The sequence below is a fragment of the Sminthopsis crassicaudata genome, chromosome 1 (genome assembly GCF_048593235.1).
Source record: "Sminthopsis crassicaudata isolate SCR6 chromosome 1, ASM4859323v1, whole genome shotgun sequence".
NCBI lineage: Eukaryota > Metazoa > Chordata > Mammalia > Dasyuromorphia > Dasyuridae > Sminthopsis > Sminthopsis crassicaudata.
The window spans coordinates 51,880,024-51,901,783 of NC_133617.1; the positions used below are offsets into that span (position 1 = coordinate 51,880,024).

The 21,760-nt window shown below is 44.9% G+C and overlaps 1 protein-coding gene across 15 annotated transcripts in view; it reads left to right on the top strand.

Annotated features, from left to right (window-relative positions):
• Positions 1–867: 867 nt before the first annotated feature.
• The window catches only part of CRTC1 (CREB regulated transcription coactivator 1), a 118,954-nt gene continuing 98,061 nt past the window's right edge, over positions 868–21,760 (top strand). For 4 of the 15 annotated variants that reach the window (XM_074302875.1, XM_074302904.1, XM_074302913.1 and 1 more), the window contains exon 1: positions 868–1,037. In XM_074302875.1, coding sequence (XP_074158976.1) covers positions 912–1,037 — 126 coding nt within the window. In that variant the 5' untranslated portion in view covers positions 868–911. Of the gene's footprint in view, positions 1,038–1,172; positions 1,316–13,391; positions 13,513–21,760 lie in introns of those variants that run through there. The other 11 variants (XR_012488247.1, XM_074302893.1, XM_074302923.1 and 8 more) reach the window with 4 other exon arrangements.

Here is a 21,760-nt window from a genome sequence, read left to right on the forward strand (position 1 = left end):
GCTCACATGACCCTGCGAGGTGCCCGCCAGAGCCTCCATTTAACAGATGGGGAGACTGAGGCGCACTCCCGGGTTCTCGAGAAGCGAACACCCGGACAGGAGCGTCTCCCCGACGGGAGCTTCGCTGCGGGCCGGGGAGTAGTTAGGTCCTTGGAATAAGGCGGTAGCCGGCCCGCTCCTAGAACGGGTTTTTATTTTAAGCCTATTTCTCAGCTGGAGTCTCGGGGACTCTGGAGTTGGGAGAAACTCGAGTCAGGGAGTGTCGGAGCGTCCGGTACGCGGCTCGACCCCTCGCTGGGGGAGGGGGGCCTGGATCCGGGGCCGCAGAGGTTCTAGAGCGGAGGCCTGACCCCAGCACCCGCGGTGCGGCGGACAGACGGGCCGCGCACCTGTTAAGGGGCGGCTGCAGGGAAGAGACCCGGGTGAGGGCTGGGAGGTGCAGTGAGCGCTGAGCAGAACCCACAGGCGGGACAGAGCGGCGGCACTTTTGGGGCTGCGGGAGCGAGCGCGCAGGTGGCCCGAAGCGGAGAAGGCAGGAAGGCGCGCGCCCGCGCCCCCGCTCGCCCCCGCCTGGAGCTAGAGAACCCCGGCTGCGGCCCCCAGCCGACAGCCCGGGCTGGCGCCACAGACGAGCCCTGGCGCCTGCGCCTTAGCGCTTAGCGCCCTCTCCCTCCCTCTCCTCTCCGTCTTTTCCCTGCCGCGCAGGCGTCTTCCCTCCGGCTCTGCGCGCGGCCCGGTGCGCCTGCGCGAGGAATCCGCCGGCGGCGCTTGCGCGCTGCGGCCGCCAGCGGCCCGGCCCGGCGCCTGCGCGGTGGCCTTCGCTGGAGGAGGAGGAGGAGGAGGAGGTGGAGGAGGAGGAGGAGGAGGAAGGGGAGGAGGAGGAGGAGGAGGAGACGGGAGGGGAGGAGAAGATGGCGACTTCGAACAATCCGCGGAAATTCAGCGAGAAGATCGCTCTGCACAACCAGAAGCAGGCAGAGGAGACGGCGGCCTTCGAGGAGGTGATGAAGGACCTCAGCCTGACGCGGGCGGCCCGGGTAAGAGAAGCCCCCTCCTCAGCCCTCCTCACCCCCGCTCATCCCTCCCCCGATCATTCTCATCCTCCCCCTCCCCGCCCCCAGCGGGGGCGCGCACGGAAGGTGCGCGGGCACGAGACGGGAACGCGCGCGGCCCCGACGGCCGCGGGGATGGGGGCGGGGGGCGCCGGGGGAGTGACCCACTCTGAACTGGCGAAGCAGGTGACCCCTCCCCCGTGGGTCCAGGGGGTGTGTGTAAACATTTGACCCCTCCCTCACGGGGGTCTTGGGGGGATCAGGTAACCCCTCCCTCACAGGGGGATCTTTGGGCCCTCCTCCATGGGATGTTTTTTGGGGCAGCAAGGGGTCCCTCCCCAGTAGAGGGGTCTTGAAGGTTAGCGGGTGGCCCCTCCCCCATGGGAGTCTGGAGGAGGAAGCAGGTGGGCCCCGCCCCCGCAGGGGACTGGGGTGGGGGGACAAGCAGGTGGGCCCTCCCCCTGGGAGCCTTGGAGGGGAAGCAGCGCTAGGTTTTATTTTTTAAGTGGGGAGACAGGTGGTCCCTGCCCCCAGGTGGGAGAAGCCCCCGCTCCCCCACAGCATCCCGAGGTGACAGGTGTCCCCAGCCCGGAGAGCTAACGCCGAGCCAGGGCTAGGCAGTCCAGCTCAGCCGCCACCTCTGAGGCACAACTTGCAGAAGAGCGCTGCGAGAGACGTGTAAAAATGCAACTTTTAATTGATGTGCCTATTTCTGTTACCAGAAAATTCCACTCTTTAGCGTCTGTAGGTGTGTATTTTGTGCGGAGTCAAGCTCCCCGTGAAGGCTCCAAGGCTCTGGTGACCCCGCGCCTTCTTCCCCGGTGTGGGGACAGGTGCAGGTGGCTGTGCCCCTCCCGAGTGCTCCGGAGCAGGGGCCGCCCCGGCTCCGGGAGGGGAGCTCCAGCATTCCCGCCGCCCTGCTCCTATTGGGCACTGCTGGGGTGGGGGAGAGGTGCAGTGCCTTCGGGGGTCTCCTTCCGGGAGAATACCCTGTTCCCGGGCGGGAGCGCGGCCGGTCAGAGTAGGGCTGCCCAAGGCTTTGAATATCAAAAAATTTCTTAGTCCCAAATCATGTCAATGGATCATTTGTACCCAGTGATTTGAGAGAATAATGACAAAAATCCACTGTGAATTCAGCATCTCTTTTAAATGACTGTGTTTTAATCACAGGAGCATCTAACCTGTTTGGAAAAAATACATATGTAAGAAACAGTTTTTCAGCCTATAAAAGGTCTGTTTGCTTACTTACGGATTTGATGATCCCTTGCCTTTCCTGCTAATAACGCGTGACCACCCTCCACCACCCAAAAACCTCGCCGGCAGACTGGAAACTACTAGACTAATTTGAGTCAGGAAATCCATTTTCTTTTTCTTCCCCCAGCCCTTTTGTTAATTGTATATTTAGCCATTTAGCAAACATGTGCTTTGGTTCTTTCATCTATCAGATTACACTGTCTTCTCTGCCTGTTGGCCCTTGTGAGGCAATGAATGAGAAAATGAGGTGAGAGAGCTTTGAAAGATTCAGAGTGACATAATAGTAGTGTAAGGTCTCGTTAATTTTACAGAGCATCACCCGGGTCTTATATCGTTCTCAGTGATAGCTGGGAGGCAGGAGGGTCTGCATCTGGCCCCCTTCCTGGCTGGGGTTGCCTGCTCATAGTTTCGCCCCTTGATATCTCCACAGTGAAGCAGGTGCAGGCTGGTTACCCAAGGAAACCACTTGGTAGTGGAAATATCATTGAACTGGAGTCTGGAGATTTGGGTTTGAGCCTCAGTTCAGCATATTGTCAGTCAGTTGGTTCAGGCATTGTGCTAAGCAATGGGGATACAAGGATTGACAAAAAAAAAAAAAAATTAGTCCCTGTCCTTAAGGCGCTTACTTTCTAATATAAAGAAATCAACTCTGTGACCCTTCCACTTTTTGAGCCTTAGTTGTTTCATTTGTAAAATGAAGCCAATAACATTTGTTCTACTTGTCTTAATGGGTTGTTTCATAAAAATTGGAGAATGAGTGTAAAGCCCCCAAATTTAAAGTGTTATATAAATGCTTGTTGTGGTGGTGGTAGCTCCCCCTCTCTTTTTCTTATGGGCTTGAGCTGTGGGTGAAGATTAGCTATATTTATTATAGGAAAGGTATACAAATACCATTTGAATGCGTCTACTTATATTACTCCTGGGCTTTAAAGGAGGCTTTTGGCTTCCTTATTGCCCAGAGGTTCAAAGACAAAGGCCTCAGCCTGGGCACAGGAGGGCCTCCCTCCTATCAGGCTTCCTCCCGTCTTACCAGCTTTGTTTCACATTCTCCCTCATGCACTCTGCACGTCCATTCTGCCCACTCACACTTGTCAGGGCCTGCAGATCTCTCACTCGCATTATTGTGATACGGACCTCCATTTGGCCGCCCCAGCATTTCTGGGCTCTCCTCCTTCACTCTTGCCCATCCCCCACATACCGCCCAATTGGCCTTCCCAAAGCACAAGTTGGACACAGTCCTTCCCCTTCTCCATGAACTTCAGGGGCGCTCAAGCCTTTGAGAATGAAATATGGACAGTTGGCAGACCAGAACTCTTCACCACCTGGCCATACTTGACCTTTCTAGGTTCCTTTACACCTTTTCCCCTTTCCATTCAGTTTCCATTCCTTCTAAAAGTACATCCTATCTGGCACCTCACCTCTCCATGCCTCTGGGTCTTCTTCTTCCCTTCAGCTTCTTAGAAGCCCTGACTCGTTTCTAAGCTTAGCTCATGAGCCACTTTCTCCAAGATGCTTTCTTGTTGTCCCCACTCCCAAATTACCTAATATTTATCTTGTTTGTACTCATAGATGTATATAGTTCCCCCATTAGAAGCTCCCTACACATAGAGATTATTTTATTTTTGTATTTGTATCTCTAGTATCTGGCACAGAGCAAGTACTTAGTAAACTCATGTCGGTTGATGACCATCTTCTTGTTTATTCATACAGATTGTCATCCATTTTAGACAGTCAGTAAGCATTTATTAAGCTAGGTGCCGCAGTGGATGGAGCACTGGGCTTGGAATCTGGAAGAGTCATTTTCCTTGGTTCAAATCTGGCCTCAGGGATTTGCTAGCTGTGTGATCCTGGGCAAGTCACTTAGCCCTATTTGCTTCAGTTTCCCCATCTGTAAAGTAAGCTGGAGAATAAAGCCGCAAACCACTCTAGCATTTTTGCCAAGAAAATCCCAAATGGAGTCACAAAGAGTGGGAAATGACTGAAGAGACTCAATAACATTCATCAATGATAGGGAAGTGGGAGCACTAAGAAGAATATGGAAAGGCTTCTTGTGGAAGGTGATGTTTGGAACTTGAAAGAGGCAGAAATAAGGAGGGAGAGCATTCCAGGCATGAGGGAAAGGGGGGAAGGGATGTGGAGCTGGGACCTAGAATGTTGGGTTTCAGGAACAGCCAGGAAGCTGGTGGCACTGGGTGGCAGGGCACGGTCCTTTTAATCTCACGTGGAGAAAGCTTTTCTCTTCTCAGCCTCCTCCCTGACATCTCCCTCAAAACTTTTCTTCTTGCTCCTCAGATTTGTTTTTCCTAGGCCTGTGATTTCATTGGTGTAGGGGTTTCCGGTGGGGGGGATCTCTACCCCAGGGCTGACAGGCACCTCTTTTGCAATCTGGGATCCTGGAGTATTGCTGAGGCCACCGAGAGGTGAAGTAACTTTTTCAGAGTCTCAATCAGTGCACGTCAGGGCTGGGTGTAGAGGCCCATTCTCTATTTCCTGTGCCAAGCTGCATCTCTCCCCCATCACAGTCTGCCTTGCAGTATACTCATTTGTATACATGACCTAATCCTGTCCCCCCACTAAATTGTAAACTCCTGGAGTGAGGGGTAAGGGAGAGCAGAATATAGTCCTTTTTCATTTTTTTCATCAGGGTTCAGTACAGTGTCTTAATTCCAAGTAGGTGCTTAATTAATGCAAGTTGCGTGTTAAATCTTTGCACTGTTTCCACATTTTTATGTGCTTTTTGTGCTGCCCTCCCCTCTGCTGAAAGGCAAACTCTGCAGAGTTGCTGTGTCCAGATTGGACAGATTGTCAGAGCTAGTATGAGAATGGAGGGGCTCCTGGCTCATGTTTCTGCCTACTACCTTCTTGGGGGCCCCAGGCAGGGGGTCTGTAGTGAAAGTCTGAGGGCTGGGGCCAGTGGGGAGAGATTTTAAATCTCCAGTGCCCCTCCTTGGAAGTGTTCTGTAAACAGTGTCGTTCTACCTAGAACAGGTGTAAGCCAAGTGAAGTCATGAGGTTGGAGTCACTGATACTGTTACTCTTATGTTCTACTAATTGTTATCCCTTGTAATTAGTGTGCTTTTAGTTGCTTCTAGCCTTAGGAAACACCATAATTAGACATTGCGGTATATTTTGTCACTCGTAGTCAGGCCAGGTTTTTATGCCATGTGTTTTGTGTATGTCAGGAGATGGTCAGAAAGGGTTAAGACTTCTTGGCCATCTGCTGGTGGGGAGCCAGGGGCTAGGAGAGATTTTGTTTCTTAGCGACTAGCTCATCTCTGAGATTGCCAACTTTGGTCTTATTACTTTATTAATAATGCCTTGCACATAGTAGGGGCTTAATTGAATTAAAAAAGAACATGCAGGCTGGTTGTTAGCTATGTATGGGAATAGCATTGGTGATCTAGAGTCCTAGGAGGCTGGGGGGAAACTGGGCCTTTGAACATAAAGACAGTGCTCCAGGGAAGGACTCCCTGCCCTGGGCTCCAGTGTCAGCTCCAGCATTGATCAGTCCTATAGCCTCAGGAAAGTCTCCAGTCTTTCTGAGCCTCGGATTCCTTGCTTGTAAAAAGAGGAGGTTCCAGGTAAGTTATCCTTGGGGTGCCTGCCAGTGGACCATCAATGAGTCTGTAGCATATAGACCATAAAAGCTGGGAGGGAGGAAAAAGCCTGGTCCTGTCCTTCTTCCCCTTTTGTCCTCCACAACCCAACCACATCAGGGTCAGTTGTGTGAATCTGGGCAAGTCACTTTACACTGTTTGCCTCAGTTTCTTCATCTGTAAAATGACCTGGAGAAGGAAATGGCAAACCGAGCACTCCAGTCTCTCTGCCATGGAAATCCCAAATGACAGAATAATAGCAAAAAAGCATTTATTTCTATAGAACTTTAGAATTTGTAATGTAGTGGATTGCTTTATATGATCCTGGAATTTTAACTTGGGTCACTCTGATACCATGTCTGCTACTTGTTCCTTTATGTCTGTACTACTACTCTATGATCTTGGAACATTTTTCACTGCTGACATTTCTCAATACTTATTGTGTTCTAGGGTCTCTCAGCTCAGATGTACTGTGCTCCATGGTCAAAGTTTCTTTCCAGCTCTGACTTTCTCTCTTGGTATTTTCATTAGATCCTGTGGTTTCACTGGTCATCTTGATGCAAATAAACCAGAGCTATATGTCCAGCTCTAATTTTTCTCTGGAAGTAAGTCCTAAGCTGATTTTCTCAGTAATTGCCTTTTTGGGCATCTAAATATCGATGCCCCTTAGGCTTCTTAAATTCAACATGTTCAAAACCAAACTCATTACCTTTCCCCTCAAACTCTCCCTTTCCCCATTTTTAATTAATTAATTTTTAATACACATTGCCTTATGAATCATGTTGGGACAGAAAAATCAGAACAAAAAAAAACATGGGAGAGAGAGAAAAAACAAAAACAAAAAAGAAGTGAACATAGCATGTGTTGATTTATGTTCACTCTCCAGAGTTCTCTCTGGATGCAGATGGCACTTTTCTGTCCAAAATCTATTGGGATTGCCATGAATCACTAATAATTGAGAAGAACCAAGTTTTTCCTAGTTGATCATTGCCCATTCTTGCTGTTATTGTGTCCAATGTATACTTGGTTCTGCTTGTTTTGCTCAGCATCAGTTCATGTCCCCATCTTTCTAATTACTGTCCAGGGTACCACCATCCTCCTCCTCAAGCTTCATTTGTAATCACTCCACATGTTCTGTGTGTTGTTATTAGTAACTCTGTTACTAATGTAACTAATTAGTTAGTAATCCTACAGAGTTACAATAGTAATTCTGTTCCTTCTTTCTACTGCCATAGTCCCCACTCTAGTATAGACCCTTATCTCTTTACACTTTGACTACTGCAGTAGCCTACTGGTAAGTCTCCCAGCCTCAAATATTTCCCCATTTTAGTCCGTCGTCCACCCAGGGGCCAAAGCAGTTTTCCTAAATCACAGGTTTGATCATGTCACTCTCCTACTCAGCACACTCCATTGGCTTTCTTTTACTTCTGGATTGAATCTAAGACTCTTGGTTTGTCATGTACAGACTCACAATCTGGCCCCTTTCCACATTTCCAATCTTCTTATACTTTACTTATTCTGATCGACCTAACTTACTTGCTGTTCCTTGCATGTAAAACTCCATTTCCCATCCCCATGTCTATGTACTCATTGTCCCTCCTGGCTGGAATATTCTTCCTCTTTACTTCTACCTCCAATTTTTCTGGCTTCCTACAACACTTAGCTCAAATCTTCCCTTTTAAAGGAGGCCTTTCCCTTTCCTCTCTTCCTTTTTTGCCTCTTTCTCCGAGATTATCTTCCCTTTACATAATATGTATCTGGAATTTCCATTGTTATTTGCATGTTTTCTTCCCCATTATATTGTAAGAACTCCTTAAAGGCAAGAACAGTATTTTTACCTTTCTTTGTATCCTCAATGCTTGGCTCAGTGCCTGGCATGTAGTAGGTGCTTAGTAAATGTTGATTGACTGACTGTTCTATGTTTGAGGGACCCTTTCATCTCTGACATTCTGTGTTTTCTGTTCTAAGGTTCCTTCTCGATTTGACACTTAGGTTCTGATTCAAAAGTTTCTTACAACTGTGACATTGAATGATTCTGTGACATGTTTGTTAGTAGCACTTCAGTTTGCAATCCTTAGAATTCCAGTGGTCCTAAGTTGCTATTAGAATGATTGGATATGAGGTGATTCAGGCAATAGTTGTGATGGAAAGAGCCATCTGCAACCAGAGAGAGACCTATGGGACTGAATGTGGATAAAAGCATGGAATTTTCACCTTTTTGTTGTTATTGTTTGCTTTTTTTTTCATGTTCCCCCCCCCCTTTTTGACCTCATTTTTCTCCCGCAGCATGGACAAATGTGGAAATATGTTTAAAGAATTGCATATAGATTACACTGATTGGGGAGGGGGAAAGGGGAAAAAGAGGGAGAAAATTTTGGAATACAAGGATTTGCAAGGGTGAATGATAAAAACTATCTTTACATGTATTTTGAAAAATAAAAGCTATTATTATTATTAAAAAATAGACTGATTAGATGAACCAGGACTGTGCCTTCTTTTAAATTATAGTCTATTCAATAATTAGCAGCTTGTGGGCACTTGTTCTAGGGCATCCTGGATTTTTTAGTTTGTTCTTCTGGACATGTCTTTCCCTGATGAAGATTCCAATTACTTTTTGACTTAGGAAGGAATGTAAGAGGCTGTGGTTGAAAATTTAAGCCCCTAGAGCTCCTTGACCCCCCTTCCTCTCCCCCCCACCCCCAAAATCCTGGTTTGATCCTTTCTGCACTTAGCTACACAATCGTGGGGAGAGGGACATGCTCACCACAACTATGGCCCATCAGGAGCTAGACTCCTTAGTTTTTCCAGTGAATCCATTTCTCCTCATCATCCTTTTTTTCTACTGATGGCATTCCCTTTTTTTTTTTTTCCTAGCTATCCGGGTTAACAATGCAGGAGTCAGCTTCATTCTTCACTTTCCGCCTTCAAGGCCAATCAGTCATTTGTACCACACATACATCACAAACTCCCCACTAGTGCCGATCTTTGTCACCTTTCACATGTATTATTGCAATGACTTCTTACTCGGCTTTCTTGCCTCCAGTCTTTCCAATCCATCTTTCACACTGATGCCAAATTAATATTCCTAAACTAAAGGCCTGATCATCTCATTTCTCGGTTTAAGAGCTATCTATGGTTCCCCATTTGCCTCTAGGCTCAAATACAAACTCCTCTATTTGGCATCTCAAGCCTTTCTCTTTCACTTCTTCTCCATCCATTTTCTATTCTCATTAGACCAGCCTGCTTTCCATTTCCTCAGTATATCCTTTTATCTCCTTTGAATGGCTTGTTCTCCGTGTATGGAACAGTTTCCTTCCTTATTCCAGCCCCTTGGAACTCTCTTTCAAGGTCCAGCTCAGTGCCCCCTCCTTTAAGGGGCGTTTCCTGATTCCTCCAGTTTGAAATGTCCCTCTCCACGTAGTACTTTGTATATTTTATAAAGCATTAATTGGTATGTCTGTGAAGCTGGTGCACAGCCCACTAGATAGAATGTAAGCTCTCAGGGTGTGGACTCTCCCACTTTTCTGTTTGTAGGCAGTTTGTCTGTGCTTAGTGATTGATGGGCACCTTGGATATGTTGTTTTTCTAGCTTGCTTGTAGATCACAGATTTGATTTTGGGGTCCGACCCTTTCATTTTACAGATGAGGAAGCCAAAGCCAAGGAAGTTCTGTCACTTGCCTAAGTTGGTAGAAATGAGATTTGTACAATCTGGGTCCTTTGATTCCGGAGCCTGTGCTCTTTCTCCTGTGTCATGTGTTCTTGAAAACTCAGGGGCATTTCCACAATTTTGTGTGGCTTCAGAGGACTTTCCTTAAACTGACTGGTAGCTTCATAATACCTCCCAAATGAATACCCACTTGGCAATTTGCCTGTCAAACTATTGAAGCTCTTCTTGTTAGTCCTGCGAACCCTAAAATGTATGTGTTCTGTGAATTCTATCTGCTCAGGCAGGTGAATTCTTACCTAGACTCCCATAAGGGCCTATGAGCAGTTGAGACAGAAAAGGCAGGAAGCTGGAGCTCTGGACAGTTAACGAAAGAAGTTTGGGTGATTTTCAGTCTAAAGAAGATTCAGCTACAAAAAAGAACTCCTGTTTTTGATTTGATAATGTGTTCCTCAGTTTTGTGACCCAGATCAAAAGTTTCCATTCCATGGCATTGGGCTGAATATCTTCCAGTGTTAACTATTGGGTCTATTGTATTCTTAGCGTCTGCAGATGAGAGATATGTCCCTGTTCTTAGTAACAGAATTTGTATTCAAACTTTGAAACCAGAAACCTTTCAGAGGTGATTTTCTCATCTTTTTCTTCTCTAGGTTTGATTCCAATAAGTGTGAACTCTTGTGCTATATGCTGGGAATAAATTCTAAGATGAAATAGGGCAGCCTCCCTCTCCAAGGAGCTTAGAATCTAGTAAGGGAAGCAGCTTGCTTTAATGGAGTTATTTTTCAATACATCAGCGATTGTGGTTTTCCTCAACGTACATTCACTGATGCAGATTACAACTCCTTTTTGATTTAATAGACAGCTTGTCTTTGAGAGTTGCTATTGCTGAAAAATTTATCTTCCTGCAACCATACTGGCAATAGTATCCCTGAACTTAGTTGTTATTGGAATGAAAGGCACAGAACCCATTATCAGGGCCATCCTTTGATTATCAACATTATTGGAGATAAGATATATATACACAAATGTTTTCTCTCTTTACCTGTTGAAGTCCAGCTGGTTCTTTAGAGACCAAATGGTTGCTATAGCAGCCCTCCCCTCCCCTTGAAGGATAACGTTCATGGTTTGAAAGGCTACAGTATAAGAGATTATATTTGTTCTTGTTGGCCCCAGGGAAAAGGAGGAGCAATGGGTAGAAATTGTGGGGAGTTTTTGGTTTTTTTTTTGGCTCAGTATGAGGAAAAAGTTCTTAATAACTGGAACTGTTCCAAAGTAGAATTGGTTGCCTCAGGAGGTAGTAGCTTCTCCTTCAATAAAGGTCTTCAGACATAGGTTGAATGATCACTTGTTTGGAATTTTGTATGTGATTTCCTGTACAGGTGTGGGTGGGCCTGAGATTCCTTCCAGCTCAGAGTCTGGTGCTATGACAGGGAGTGATAGGAAGAAGAATGATTCAGGAAAATCTTCCTGGAAGAAGCCATGCAGTATCTGCTAAGGGCCATGAAAGGATGGATAAATCCACTGATGGAAGTAGGAGGAGGGGAGCTAGTGGTAAAAATCTACTCCAGCCAAGGGAGGGATAATGTAAACTAAGTGAGAAAAGGCTAAAGAAGGAAAAAAAGAATGACTGAAGAAGTTGGCCAGGTTGGCTGTGGTGTCTGGTGTGTGAAGGGGGCTTTGTAAACAAGACTGGAAAATCAAAACAAAAATAACCCAAACAAGACACATTGTGATGTCTTGGATAGAGTCCTGCCTCTAACATACACTGACAAACCAGTTAACCTCAGGAGAGTCAGTAAACATTGGTTAAACACCTACTGTATTCCAAGCCCTGTTCATAGTTCTTGGGATACAAAGAAAGGCCCTTGAGTTTCGAATCTAGTGAGGGAGACTGTACATCCAAAAGAAGCAGAAAAGGGGAGGTACTTTTGGGAGCTGAGGCAGAGTTTGAGGAGGTCTAAGTTATAGTGTGCTTTTCGTCTTGCAGAGTAAGGCAGACACTTAGCAAGTGATGAGGTAAGTGTCCCAGGCACTTTCCTTGAGTGGAGGATCTGGGGAGAGTGCCCAGATATCTCCCCACCCCGAACCAGGATGGGCAGAAGTGCTGAGAAGATCTGAGCTCCCAAGTGGATTTCATCCTGCAGAATGATTGGTTTCTGGAAATCATGAAGTCCAGGACATAAACAAGAGGGAAAATTAATTTCTCAGTATTTTAGGCAAATTCCCTGACTGTTAGTTGTAGGAAGGTATCTACCTGCATTGGTAAAAAGAGAGTTTTCTCATCTAAGAGTTCCTCATCTTAGTGAAATCCCCATCTTTGTAAATAATGAGAATATCACTTATTTCTATATCACTTTGCAGTTAAGTAAGCTCCTTCCTTGTGACTACCCTATACTTGGGCAAGACCTCCTCACTTCTGTATCTCATCTAAAGGGTCATTTCTCTCTGATTCTCCTCTACCCCCCTCTCCCTCAGCAAGTTGTGTCTCCCTCCCCTCCCCCCAGATCAACTGAAGTCTATTTTGTCTGTCCATACCTGTCTACTTAGGTGTTGTCTTCTGTGACTAGACTGTAAGCTCTGTGAGGGTAAGTAAACTTTGATTTGATTTTGGAGCTTTAGGGCTTACTTCAGTACCTACACATAGATACTTAATAAAGCCTTATTCATTGACTGACTGAAAAACTCCTCCCAGATAAGTAGTCTTATTTTCTCCATTCTACAAATGAGCAAACTGACCCCCTGAGTGGGAAGTGACTTGTCATTAGTCAGGCCCACAAGAAGCCAAGCTTAGTGACTCAGAGGGCCCTGCTCATTTGTGGGAGTCAGATGGTAGAAGCCTCGAGTGCCAGGCTAAGGAGCATCATAGCCAAGGAAGAGAAGCCTCTTATGTGAATCCCAGTTGAAAGGGAGCTTGGGCATCTACTGAAGAAGGCTCACACTCTTTAGGCCCCTTGCCAGAGCAGCCCATGAAAGAGATGGGACAGAGGGTCAGAGGAAAGCAATCTTTTATTATAAACTTAGTATTTCAACTAAAACGTTCAAAGACGTTTTTAAAAAGGAAACACTAGTTTGACAACAGTAAGTTCCAAAGTACTATGTTTTTAAACATCGCCTATTAACTTCAACTTGATAACAGAAAGGTTATTTGCTTCTATGCCTCCTTCCTGTCTCTTTTATTTCTGTGTATTGAAAGAAAATCTGGTGCTGTGATCATTACTATTTAATTGTGTGTAGTCATAAGCCTTGGGGATCCTGTTTTGACTCTGTTTGCTTTGCTCTGTGGCCCACTATTTCTCTTTAGTCTTCATGTTTGTAATTGCTCACTGTGCAATAATACTTCATTATATGGAGTTATTGGTTTGTTTGGCCATTCCCCCAGTTGTTGGACACGTAGGTTGCTTTCAATTTTTGGTTATTACAAATAAACTGTGATGAATGCATTTGGTATAGACAGGCCTTTTTTTAAATGACATCCTTAGGGTCTAGCAGGATCATGAGGCTAAAGGGTATAATTTGTAATTCCTTTGTATATTGATTGCCTTATTGCTTTTGAAATGGATTTTGGGTACAGATTGTGCAAATTTCCCTTTGGAGACTGTCTTAAGTTGTCAGTTAATCAACAGGCATTTATGAGTGTCTTTCATGGGTCAAGCATTGGGCAGCACCCTCAGGACAGAAAGACTAAATAAACCCTCCGTTCAGGGGAAGAAAACATGTACGTATATATGAGCCTATATAGATTAAATTATGAGGTGATTTGAGAGGAGGGGCACTAGCAGGTAGGTAGTTCATGAGAGGTCATTTTGGAGATGAATTTGAGCTGAGCTTTGAAGAAAACAAGGGGTGTTAAAAGGCAGAAATAAAGAGGGACACATTCTAGGTACACCCTGGAGAAAGCTTCCTTTCTCATTGGTATGGACTTTGTGGCTCTCCTGGCACAGACAGGTGAGAAAAGGTCTGAAGATATCCATCATTGGTATACTTGGTATTTTAAATGGTGATGGCAGATTTCAGCTAAGATATGCTTTTATTTTAATGAAAGACCTTTTAGAAAGTTAAATTATTATGTAGTGTATTCAGGGTGGAATGGAAAACCAGGCAATCACAAAATAGCAGTGAAAGCTTGCTATATGCTATGCAGAGATATATGATGGCTCTTGCCCTCCGGGACTTTACTGTCTAGTTTGGGGTAATGAGATGTTGACATAGGTAACTCTATTACAAATCAGTGTGTGATAAGAACCTGGTGAAATTGGGTGATCATAGTTTTGGGGGGTGGAAAGCCCTGACCTGGCCATCAGGAGACCCGAATTTTAGCCCTGGCTCTGCTGTTAATTCACTGAGATCAAGGGGAAGTCAGTTAACCATTGTGGTTCTCCTCATCTGTGAAATAATGCTGTTGGGAATGGATGGCATTGTGTTGCTGTGATATTTTGTTCTTTGTTTCCACAAAAGGGTGACTATAGGAAAAGGCTTGTCCTCTCTTCCCCTAGGGAGCTGCTCCCCAACAGAAAGGGCATGGACTCAAATTTGCTTTCCTTTTTTTGTTTGTGCCATCTTTGGTTCCCATTCCACAGGGTGCAGGATGTGATTTCCAACGGTGACCAGCTGTTGGAAGGCTAGGTGTTGAGTGCCTGGCTACCCACACGGACTGTGCCTTCCTCAGCCATCTCTGGCTGGGTGGGTGATCCAGGTGCACAAACAGGGAAGCTAATAAAAGGCTTTGCCCAGGGGAGGAGTGGAAAAAGTCAATATTTATCATTTGCCGGATGTAAAAGGAGGGGCTCCTAGGGTAGCATCTTCAGTTGCCTCTGTTGATTTTAGAGGAAACTGCCCTAGCTGAGATTCCAGAGCACTAGGAGGGCCACTCTTCTCCCAAAAGCCCTCCTGTGGCTTCTGGTCCTGGGGGACTGGACTGCAAAGATTGCTAGCTCAGTTTTTAGGAAACAGAGGACTTTCTTAGCTTTCTAGGAAAGGAAAACAAAAAAGAAGCAAAAAGGCCACCAGCAGTTGGAGGACATTGTTTCTCTGCCTCAGGTCGGATTCCAGATTAGAATCCCAGAGGCCTCCAAATCATCTGAGGCCATCAAATGATTTCTCTGGAATGACTCCAGGAGAGGCTACTGGCCTGGGAATTAGAAAAACTGTGGTCATCTCCCCTCCCTGAAGCCTTTCTCAGGTGTAAATGAAGATGGATACTGGTCTCACTTTGGACTCACAGACCTTAAAGCGCTACAAAAGTGTGTACAGTTATTATAGGACAGGCTGGAGAATGGGTCCAGAGACTCAGTGAGAAGGAATTGGAGACCAAGCTGAAGGAGATCCCATAGGGGCTGAGGAAATGTGGTGAAAGGAGAGGAGTCAGGAGGTCTGACTTAGAACTTGGGCCTGATTGGAAGCTAACTGCATGACCTAGACTACTCTGGCTGTCACTAAATATCTCCAAGATTTTTTCTAGTTCTGTGATTCTGGGATTTCCAGCCATTGATGCCCCTGAGTGGGTCTTTTTTTTTTTCTCCCCATCAAGTAATGCTTCCCAAGACTAGGGCTGTTTTCATTTAAAGTCATCCTGAGAGTAAAAAGGGAATGGACTTAAATGGGAAGAAAGGAGTGCCTTTCTGTGCTCTTGGGTGGGATTATTCTGAAAATATGATGTCATTTCTATGTACTGTTTCATTATTTCAGAAGTGTACATCCATGGCCTGTTCTTCTGGAATAGATTTTTAAGCATCAGAAAGGCCAAACAATTAGGAAAAACAAAGGTTTCTGTAATGTGCTGTTGTCTCCAGAAGCTGCCGATCGCTCTCTGGGAGGAGATCTGCTGTGTCAACTCAAATCTCTCCGGACAGATTCTTCTTCCTGTAGAGAACTGTTGTCTCCAGACAGTTGCTGTTAACTCTGGTCCAGAGTAGTGACTTCCCTCTTTTATCCTCCCAGAGAATGGGTGTGGGATAATGCAAGGGCTTCTGGGAAAAATTACTTCAACCAATGAACTTGCTCTTCCTAAGCATGCAAGCTCTTCCCCAGAAATTCACAAGTAAAACTCCCAGTCATGGTCGGAACTAGAGAATTGTCAAGTACCGACTTAGCACTTAGTAAGAATCTAATATCTCATTATCTCATTAGTACTTAGTAAGAACCTAACAGGTTTCCTATAAGTCAGTTGCTTTAGTTGGTATATATTTTTAAAAAAGACATTTGGGTTGGAGCCTAGTACCCCTGTCAGTGTGGAGTCTGGCCCTCTGCATGGATGTTGCTGCCATAAATCCAAAACTGTTGTTGAATCATTGGGAAAGTTCTGTAGATTATGACTGGGCAGTCTTGTTCTGTTCAGTCCAGAATGGTGGAAAAGCCTGGGATTTGAAAGCGCTGGTTCAAGACAGATCCCACCTCTTCCTACCTTTAGGACCATGATGGAATCAGCTTCTCTTTTCAGAGACTTAGTTTACTCATTGTTTACGTGGGACTGTTAATCCTTGTGCTGGGGAAAGAATCACATGAGATCTTATAGCAGGTTCTCTTCAGACTTTACAGTCTTACATTTAACGTGAGCTATTGTCAAATTGTGGAGGCATCTGGGTGGCTCAGTGGATAGTGGATAGTCCTTCCTAGAAAATCAAGACTTGAGTTTGAATCTGCCCTTAGATAGGTCATTTAATCTTTGTTTGCCCTAATCCACTTGAGGAAGGGAATGGCAACCCTCCTCTCTTCCTCCAGTGTCTTTGTCAAGAAAATCCCAGAGACAGTATGGACCACAGGGCACCACGGTAAAGCATTTTAGAAACAGGAGTAATTATTATCACTGTGGTAGTGACAGTCTGAAAGCCTTCTTAGGCGTTTACTAGTGTGATGGATGAAATCACATCTTTTAAGCTTTGTTAGCGATGTGTAATGGGAAGAGCCCTGGATTGGGAGTTGGAACCACTGAGTGCAGATTCTTGCTCTGCTATTTGCCTGTGTGACTGTGGGTAAGTCATTAGTGGAACAACCTCTTCCAAGACTCTGTGTCTTTATTTTCCTTGTTTGTGAGATGAGTGGCCTGGGATAGATTACTTCTGAGGGCTCTTCCAGTTCTGAATCCTATGAATTAGTATTATTAGTTGCTTTAAATGAGAACGATTAGCTCAGTGTTATCAGCTGAGACCCTGGTTGTTTTCATTGAGTGGATTGGGCTAGAAGCCAGCAAGAGTTGCCTGAATAAGCTTTGTAATAATTCTGATTGCCCAGAGCACAGTATGTAACTTAGAGTGGTAGAGAAAAATACTCTTATTAAAGGACTTATTCTCTGATTTAGCAACCTGAGAAGTGCTTTGAGTCTTTTCTGGAAACCAATTTAGGTTCTAATTTCATAAACAAAATTATTGTTTTAGTTGTCTAGCCTGTTATTCTGCTAATAATTGTAATTGTACCTATAAAGTGGCATGGTGTGCTTTGAGACTGAAAGTACAATGTTCTCCATCATAGCAGTGAACTCATTGTTTGTCAATATCCATTTTGTCAATCACTGAATAATTATAGGGTATCTCTTAGTCTCATGCACTTTTTAATTGTTTTTGAATGTACTGTTGACATTTGCAGAGATTACTTGTGTGTAAAGTGATTTTGAGGAGCTTGTTGGTGTCTCATTTACAGGGGGAGAAGAGGGGTTATTAAAACTACTGGCTATTACCTTTACTCTTTCTGCCTCATTTAAGTATAAATATCTAGTTTGACCCAACCTGTATAAAAAGTCTCTTTCTTTGCTGACTGAAAAGAAATACACTATTTATTTGAAACATTTCAGCGTAGAAGTAAAAATCCAAAACTTTGTAGGCTTCTTCTTCCTGATTGTTCCAAGCTGGTACCATGAGTACCTGAAACTGTGAGTATGTCCTAACTGGTCATTGCAGCAGAAAGCTTGGAGGAGGAATATCTGAGGAGTCAGTGTGCCTGGCGCCAGTATCCTGGTTTTGCAAGGTCCCTGCCCTTTCTGGTGTTCAGGACCATGGTGGGGCTGAAAGTGAAAGAGTTACTTATGTTCTAGGATCCTAGGAATTTGCCATGGCACCAGATCACATGAAAATAAATTTCCCACAAGAGTTAAGTTACTGTTCCGGTACCTCTTTCAGAGAGAGTGTGAGTTTTGGAAGGGAAATAATCCATATGACCATGTCTTGTATTCTTTGTTCACCTCAACAAGTAGACTCAGCCAGAGTCTGTGAAGCACCCAACATAAGGAAAAGAGAGGAGGAGAGGGGAAGGGGATAGATGGAGGGAGGGACAGAGACAGAGAGATAGAGGGAGACAGAAAAAGAGGAAGGGAGACAGAGAAAAAGAAAGACAGAGCGAGAAGGGAAAAGATAAAGAAGAAAGAGAGAGAGACAGAGAGGGGGAAGGGGGAGGGAGGGAAAAGAGAGAGAGAGGGAGGGAGGGAGGGAGGGAGAGAGAGAGAGAGAGAGAGAGAGAGAGAGAGAGAGAGAGAGAGAGAGAGAGAGAGAGAGAGAGAGAGAAAGAGAGAGAGAGAGAAAGAGAGAGAGAGAGAGAAAGAAAGAGAGAGAGAGAGAAAGAGAGAGAGAGAGAGAGAGAGAGAAAGAGAGACAGAGAGAGAGAGACAGACAGAGACAGAGAGAGAGAGACAGACAGAGAGAGACAGACAGACAGAGAGAGAAAGCGCGCATGCGCTTCGGAGGGAGGGTGCTACAGTGATTTATCAGTGCAGTAACAGAGTAGATTGGAAGAAGTGCGAAGAGGTATAATGAGGTGCTTTGCCAGGAAGGATTCCTATTTTATAGTCAGGGGAATTAAGGATGGCTCTAAATCTCCTACCATGAATTACAGAATTTTAAAGCTGAGGAAGACCTAAGGAAAAAGCTTTGTCCAATTCCCTCATTTTCAAGAGAGAAGAAATTGTGACCTATAATGTGTCCATAGTCACAGAATTAGCAAGTGACAGAGTTGGGGTTCGAACTTGAGTGTTTTTGTTCTTTCCTTGAACCATGCTCTTCCTTCTATGTCTTCTATGCATATATTAACAAAATGGGCCGCTTGGTTGTTCTGGCTACCTGAGTGAAGTCCTTCTCAAAGCCCCTGAGTGGCTCCCAGTTATATCTTGAATGAATCGGCAACTATTTTTCATTCATTTATTAGTTCATTTTGCTTTAAGCATTGTTGATCATTTCCCTTATTACTTCTGAAATGCACTTCTTGCTATCTCTCAGCCTGCACTTTAATAACTGACATTTATATAACACTTTAAGATTTGCAAAGAGTCTTATGTACTTTCTCATTTGAACTTCACAGCCTTTACAATCCTTGGAATCACAGATAGCAGATTGTTTCACTTTGCTGATCTTCAAATTTATCCTTTGTAAAATGGAGATCATAATCCTTGTGCTACCTACTTCACAGGATTATTGAAAAGAAAGGACTTTGCAAAGTATGAGGGGCTGGAGAAAAGTAAACTTGGAATATTATTTGAGAAAATAATAAAATGAATGCATAGTTTTCCTTCATAAAAGTTGGCTAGGAGACTGGAAGTAGAATAATATTAATCTTTCTGTTTACAAATAGCTGAACTGGTGACTTCCCCTACTTTGCTTTTTCTTGGAAAAACATGGTTCCTGAGCCGTGGGAGAGTGCCGACTTCACCTGCCCAGGAAGGTTTTCATCATAAATGAGAATGAAATCCCATCTTGTCCAGATGTTGCCATTGGACCGGAACATGGAATTCAGAATGTGGGACAGGGATCGTGCTTACTCTCCTCAGGCTGTTCCTGTTACAGTTCCCTTCCACCCGCCCAGTGGAAATCCAGCTCATCCTTTAACACTCAGCTCAGCCTTGTCTGGCCCCATAGTCTGAAGAAGCTGTCCTCCCCCTCCTCTTTCCTCCCCAGAATTCTGTTTGCCATCTCCCCTACTCATTTATCATGCACCGTTTTTATTGTTGTTCTTTGTTATATTGTAATGTAGCAGGAGTGCTGGCTTATGAGGCTTGAATTTGAATCCTGCCTTGGCTTGGCTGCTGTGTAGAGTGTCCCTTTTTTTGTATCTTAGATTCATTATCCATAAAATGAGGATGATGGTTTTTGTCCTTTTTGGCTCACAGGACATTTGTGAAGAAAGTGCTTTTTAAACCTTCAAATACCATATGGATCTGAACTGCATTTGTCATCAGTATAGACAACTGTAAGATTGCAAGGGGCCCTAGGTTGGACATTTGGCATAAGTGAGGGGTCAAAGAAAGTGAGTCCTGGGATTCCACCGGGTCCATCCAGACAAGGTTGAGGGATGAGGATGCTTGGGAGGATGTGAATCAGAATCAGGCTCCACCAGTCCTTAGTCTGTGGGCTAGGCATTGTGTTAGGTGTCAGGGATGCAGAGACAAAAATTGAAGTCCTCTCCATGCTTGAGGAGTTTCCATTCTGTCAGAAAAGACAACAGGTACATTTGTCATTACATGAGAGGACCTCTTGATTTGTGTCTGGTCACCCACCCAGGTCGCTCTAGAGGGAAAGAGAAGCCCACTCCTCCCTCCCTCAGATCCACTTCACAGCATATCATGGCATCCCCTCCCGTCTGTCATGGTCTCCTTTGAGAGCAAAGGACAAACCACAACAATAACAAGTGGCAGTGGGGTGGGGGTAGGAAAGGCTTTGTGTCAAAGGTAGGGCTTGGATTATGTCTTGAAGGGGAAAGTATGGAGGAAATGCATTCCATGCATGGAGGGCATGGGTAGCACAATGAATGACATGGTCAGATTTACAGTTAGGCAGTGTCCTGGAGAATGAGTTAAAGTGAGAAGTGACCTGAGACTGGGAGACCAGTTAGGAGGTCCCTGGGATAGTTTAGGCAAGAGCCGAGAACAGTGGCTAGCTCTTAATTCCCCTGTAAGGTTTGTATAGAGGGGAGTGATCAAAAGTGATAAGGATTGAGACACAAGACCCATTTAGCAGGAAGGGGTCAGGGCTAACTTTGGGGAGAAAAGTTTTGGTTGAATGATGCAGAAATGATAGCAATATTCTTAGCTTTTTCTAGGTATTTGGTTGCGGGAGAAAGGTGAGATATAGGATAATAATTTGAGGGGATATTGGGGTTAGTGAAGTTTTTTTTTTAATTCACTAGTATTTTATTTTTCTAATTACATGTAAAAATAGTTCTAGACATTCATTTTTGTAAGATTTTGTTTTCCATAATTTTTCTCTCTCCTTCATCTCCCCCTCCCTAAGATAGCAAGCAATAGGTTATACATGTTTAGTGAAAAAATTTTTAAGGATGGGGAGACTCAGACATGTTTGAAGGCAACAGAGAAAGAACTAATAGCTAAGGAGAGCCTGAAAATGAGGAAGATGGGTCTGACTGAGTGGTCAGTCTGCTAGAGAAGAAGTGGCTGAGGCCCATGATAAATTGGCCATGGCATGAGAAGGGCTATCTCATTATCAGAAACTAGAGTGAAGGAGGAGGCGGGGAAGGTGATGTGAGGGGGTTTTGAGATGAAGAAAATGGGAGAAAAGGGAACTCACATAGAATGACCTCAATTTTCTCAGTAATGAGTGAAATCCTCTGCTGAGAAAGTAAGGGAACTTATTGGAGGCTTGAAGAGAGGAGAGGAAGTTTGGAATAATTTCTCTGGGGAGGGAGATAAAGAATTAACTAGGGTGGAGATAGAAGGGTCTCCTCGCTGGATTGAAGGCCCAGTTATATACATTTGTATATAATTGCTTAGATGATATTCCTTTTGTAATTCACCCAGCCAGCACAATTGTGTGGCTTCTCCTGGCTTTCTTTGGCAACCTGTGAGATTAACCAGGATGAAGAGCCATGAGCGAATTATAATCTGTGCTGTTAGAATTGTCCTCATGTTGATGAGATCATAAATCCATCAGGGTATCAAAGTACCATCGTTTGTCCTGTGCCTAGACTATAGGCTCCATGAGGGCAAGAGACTGCACCTCCTTCATCCTTGTGCTTTTCCCCAGCACTGAGCCCAGTCCTCCTCCTATAGCAGCTGCCCAATAATGTTTCCTGTAGACCAGCCGTGGCCGGGGAATGCCCGGGCCAGTCTGCAGTTCATTGGTCTGTTGTGGTAACAGAGGCTGGAGAAGAGACTAGGCCGTGGTTGACAGCTCTGGGCTGGCTTGGCAGAGAAGTGAGAGAAGAGCCAGTCCACATGCTCCACCCCCAAGCAGTGGGGGGCGGCGGCTATGTTTAGTTGTTC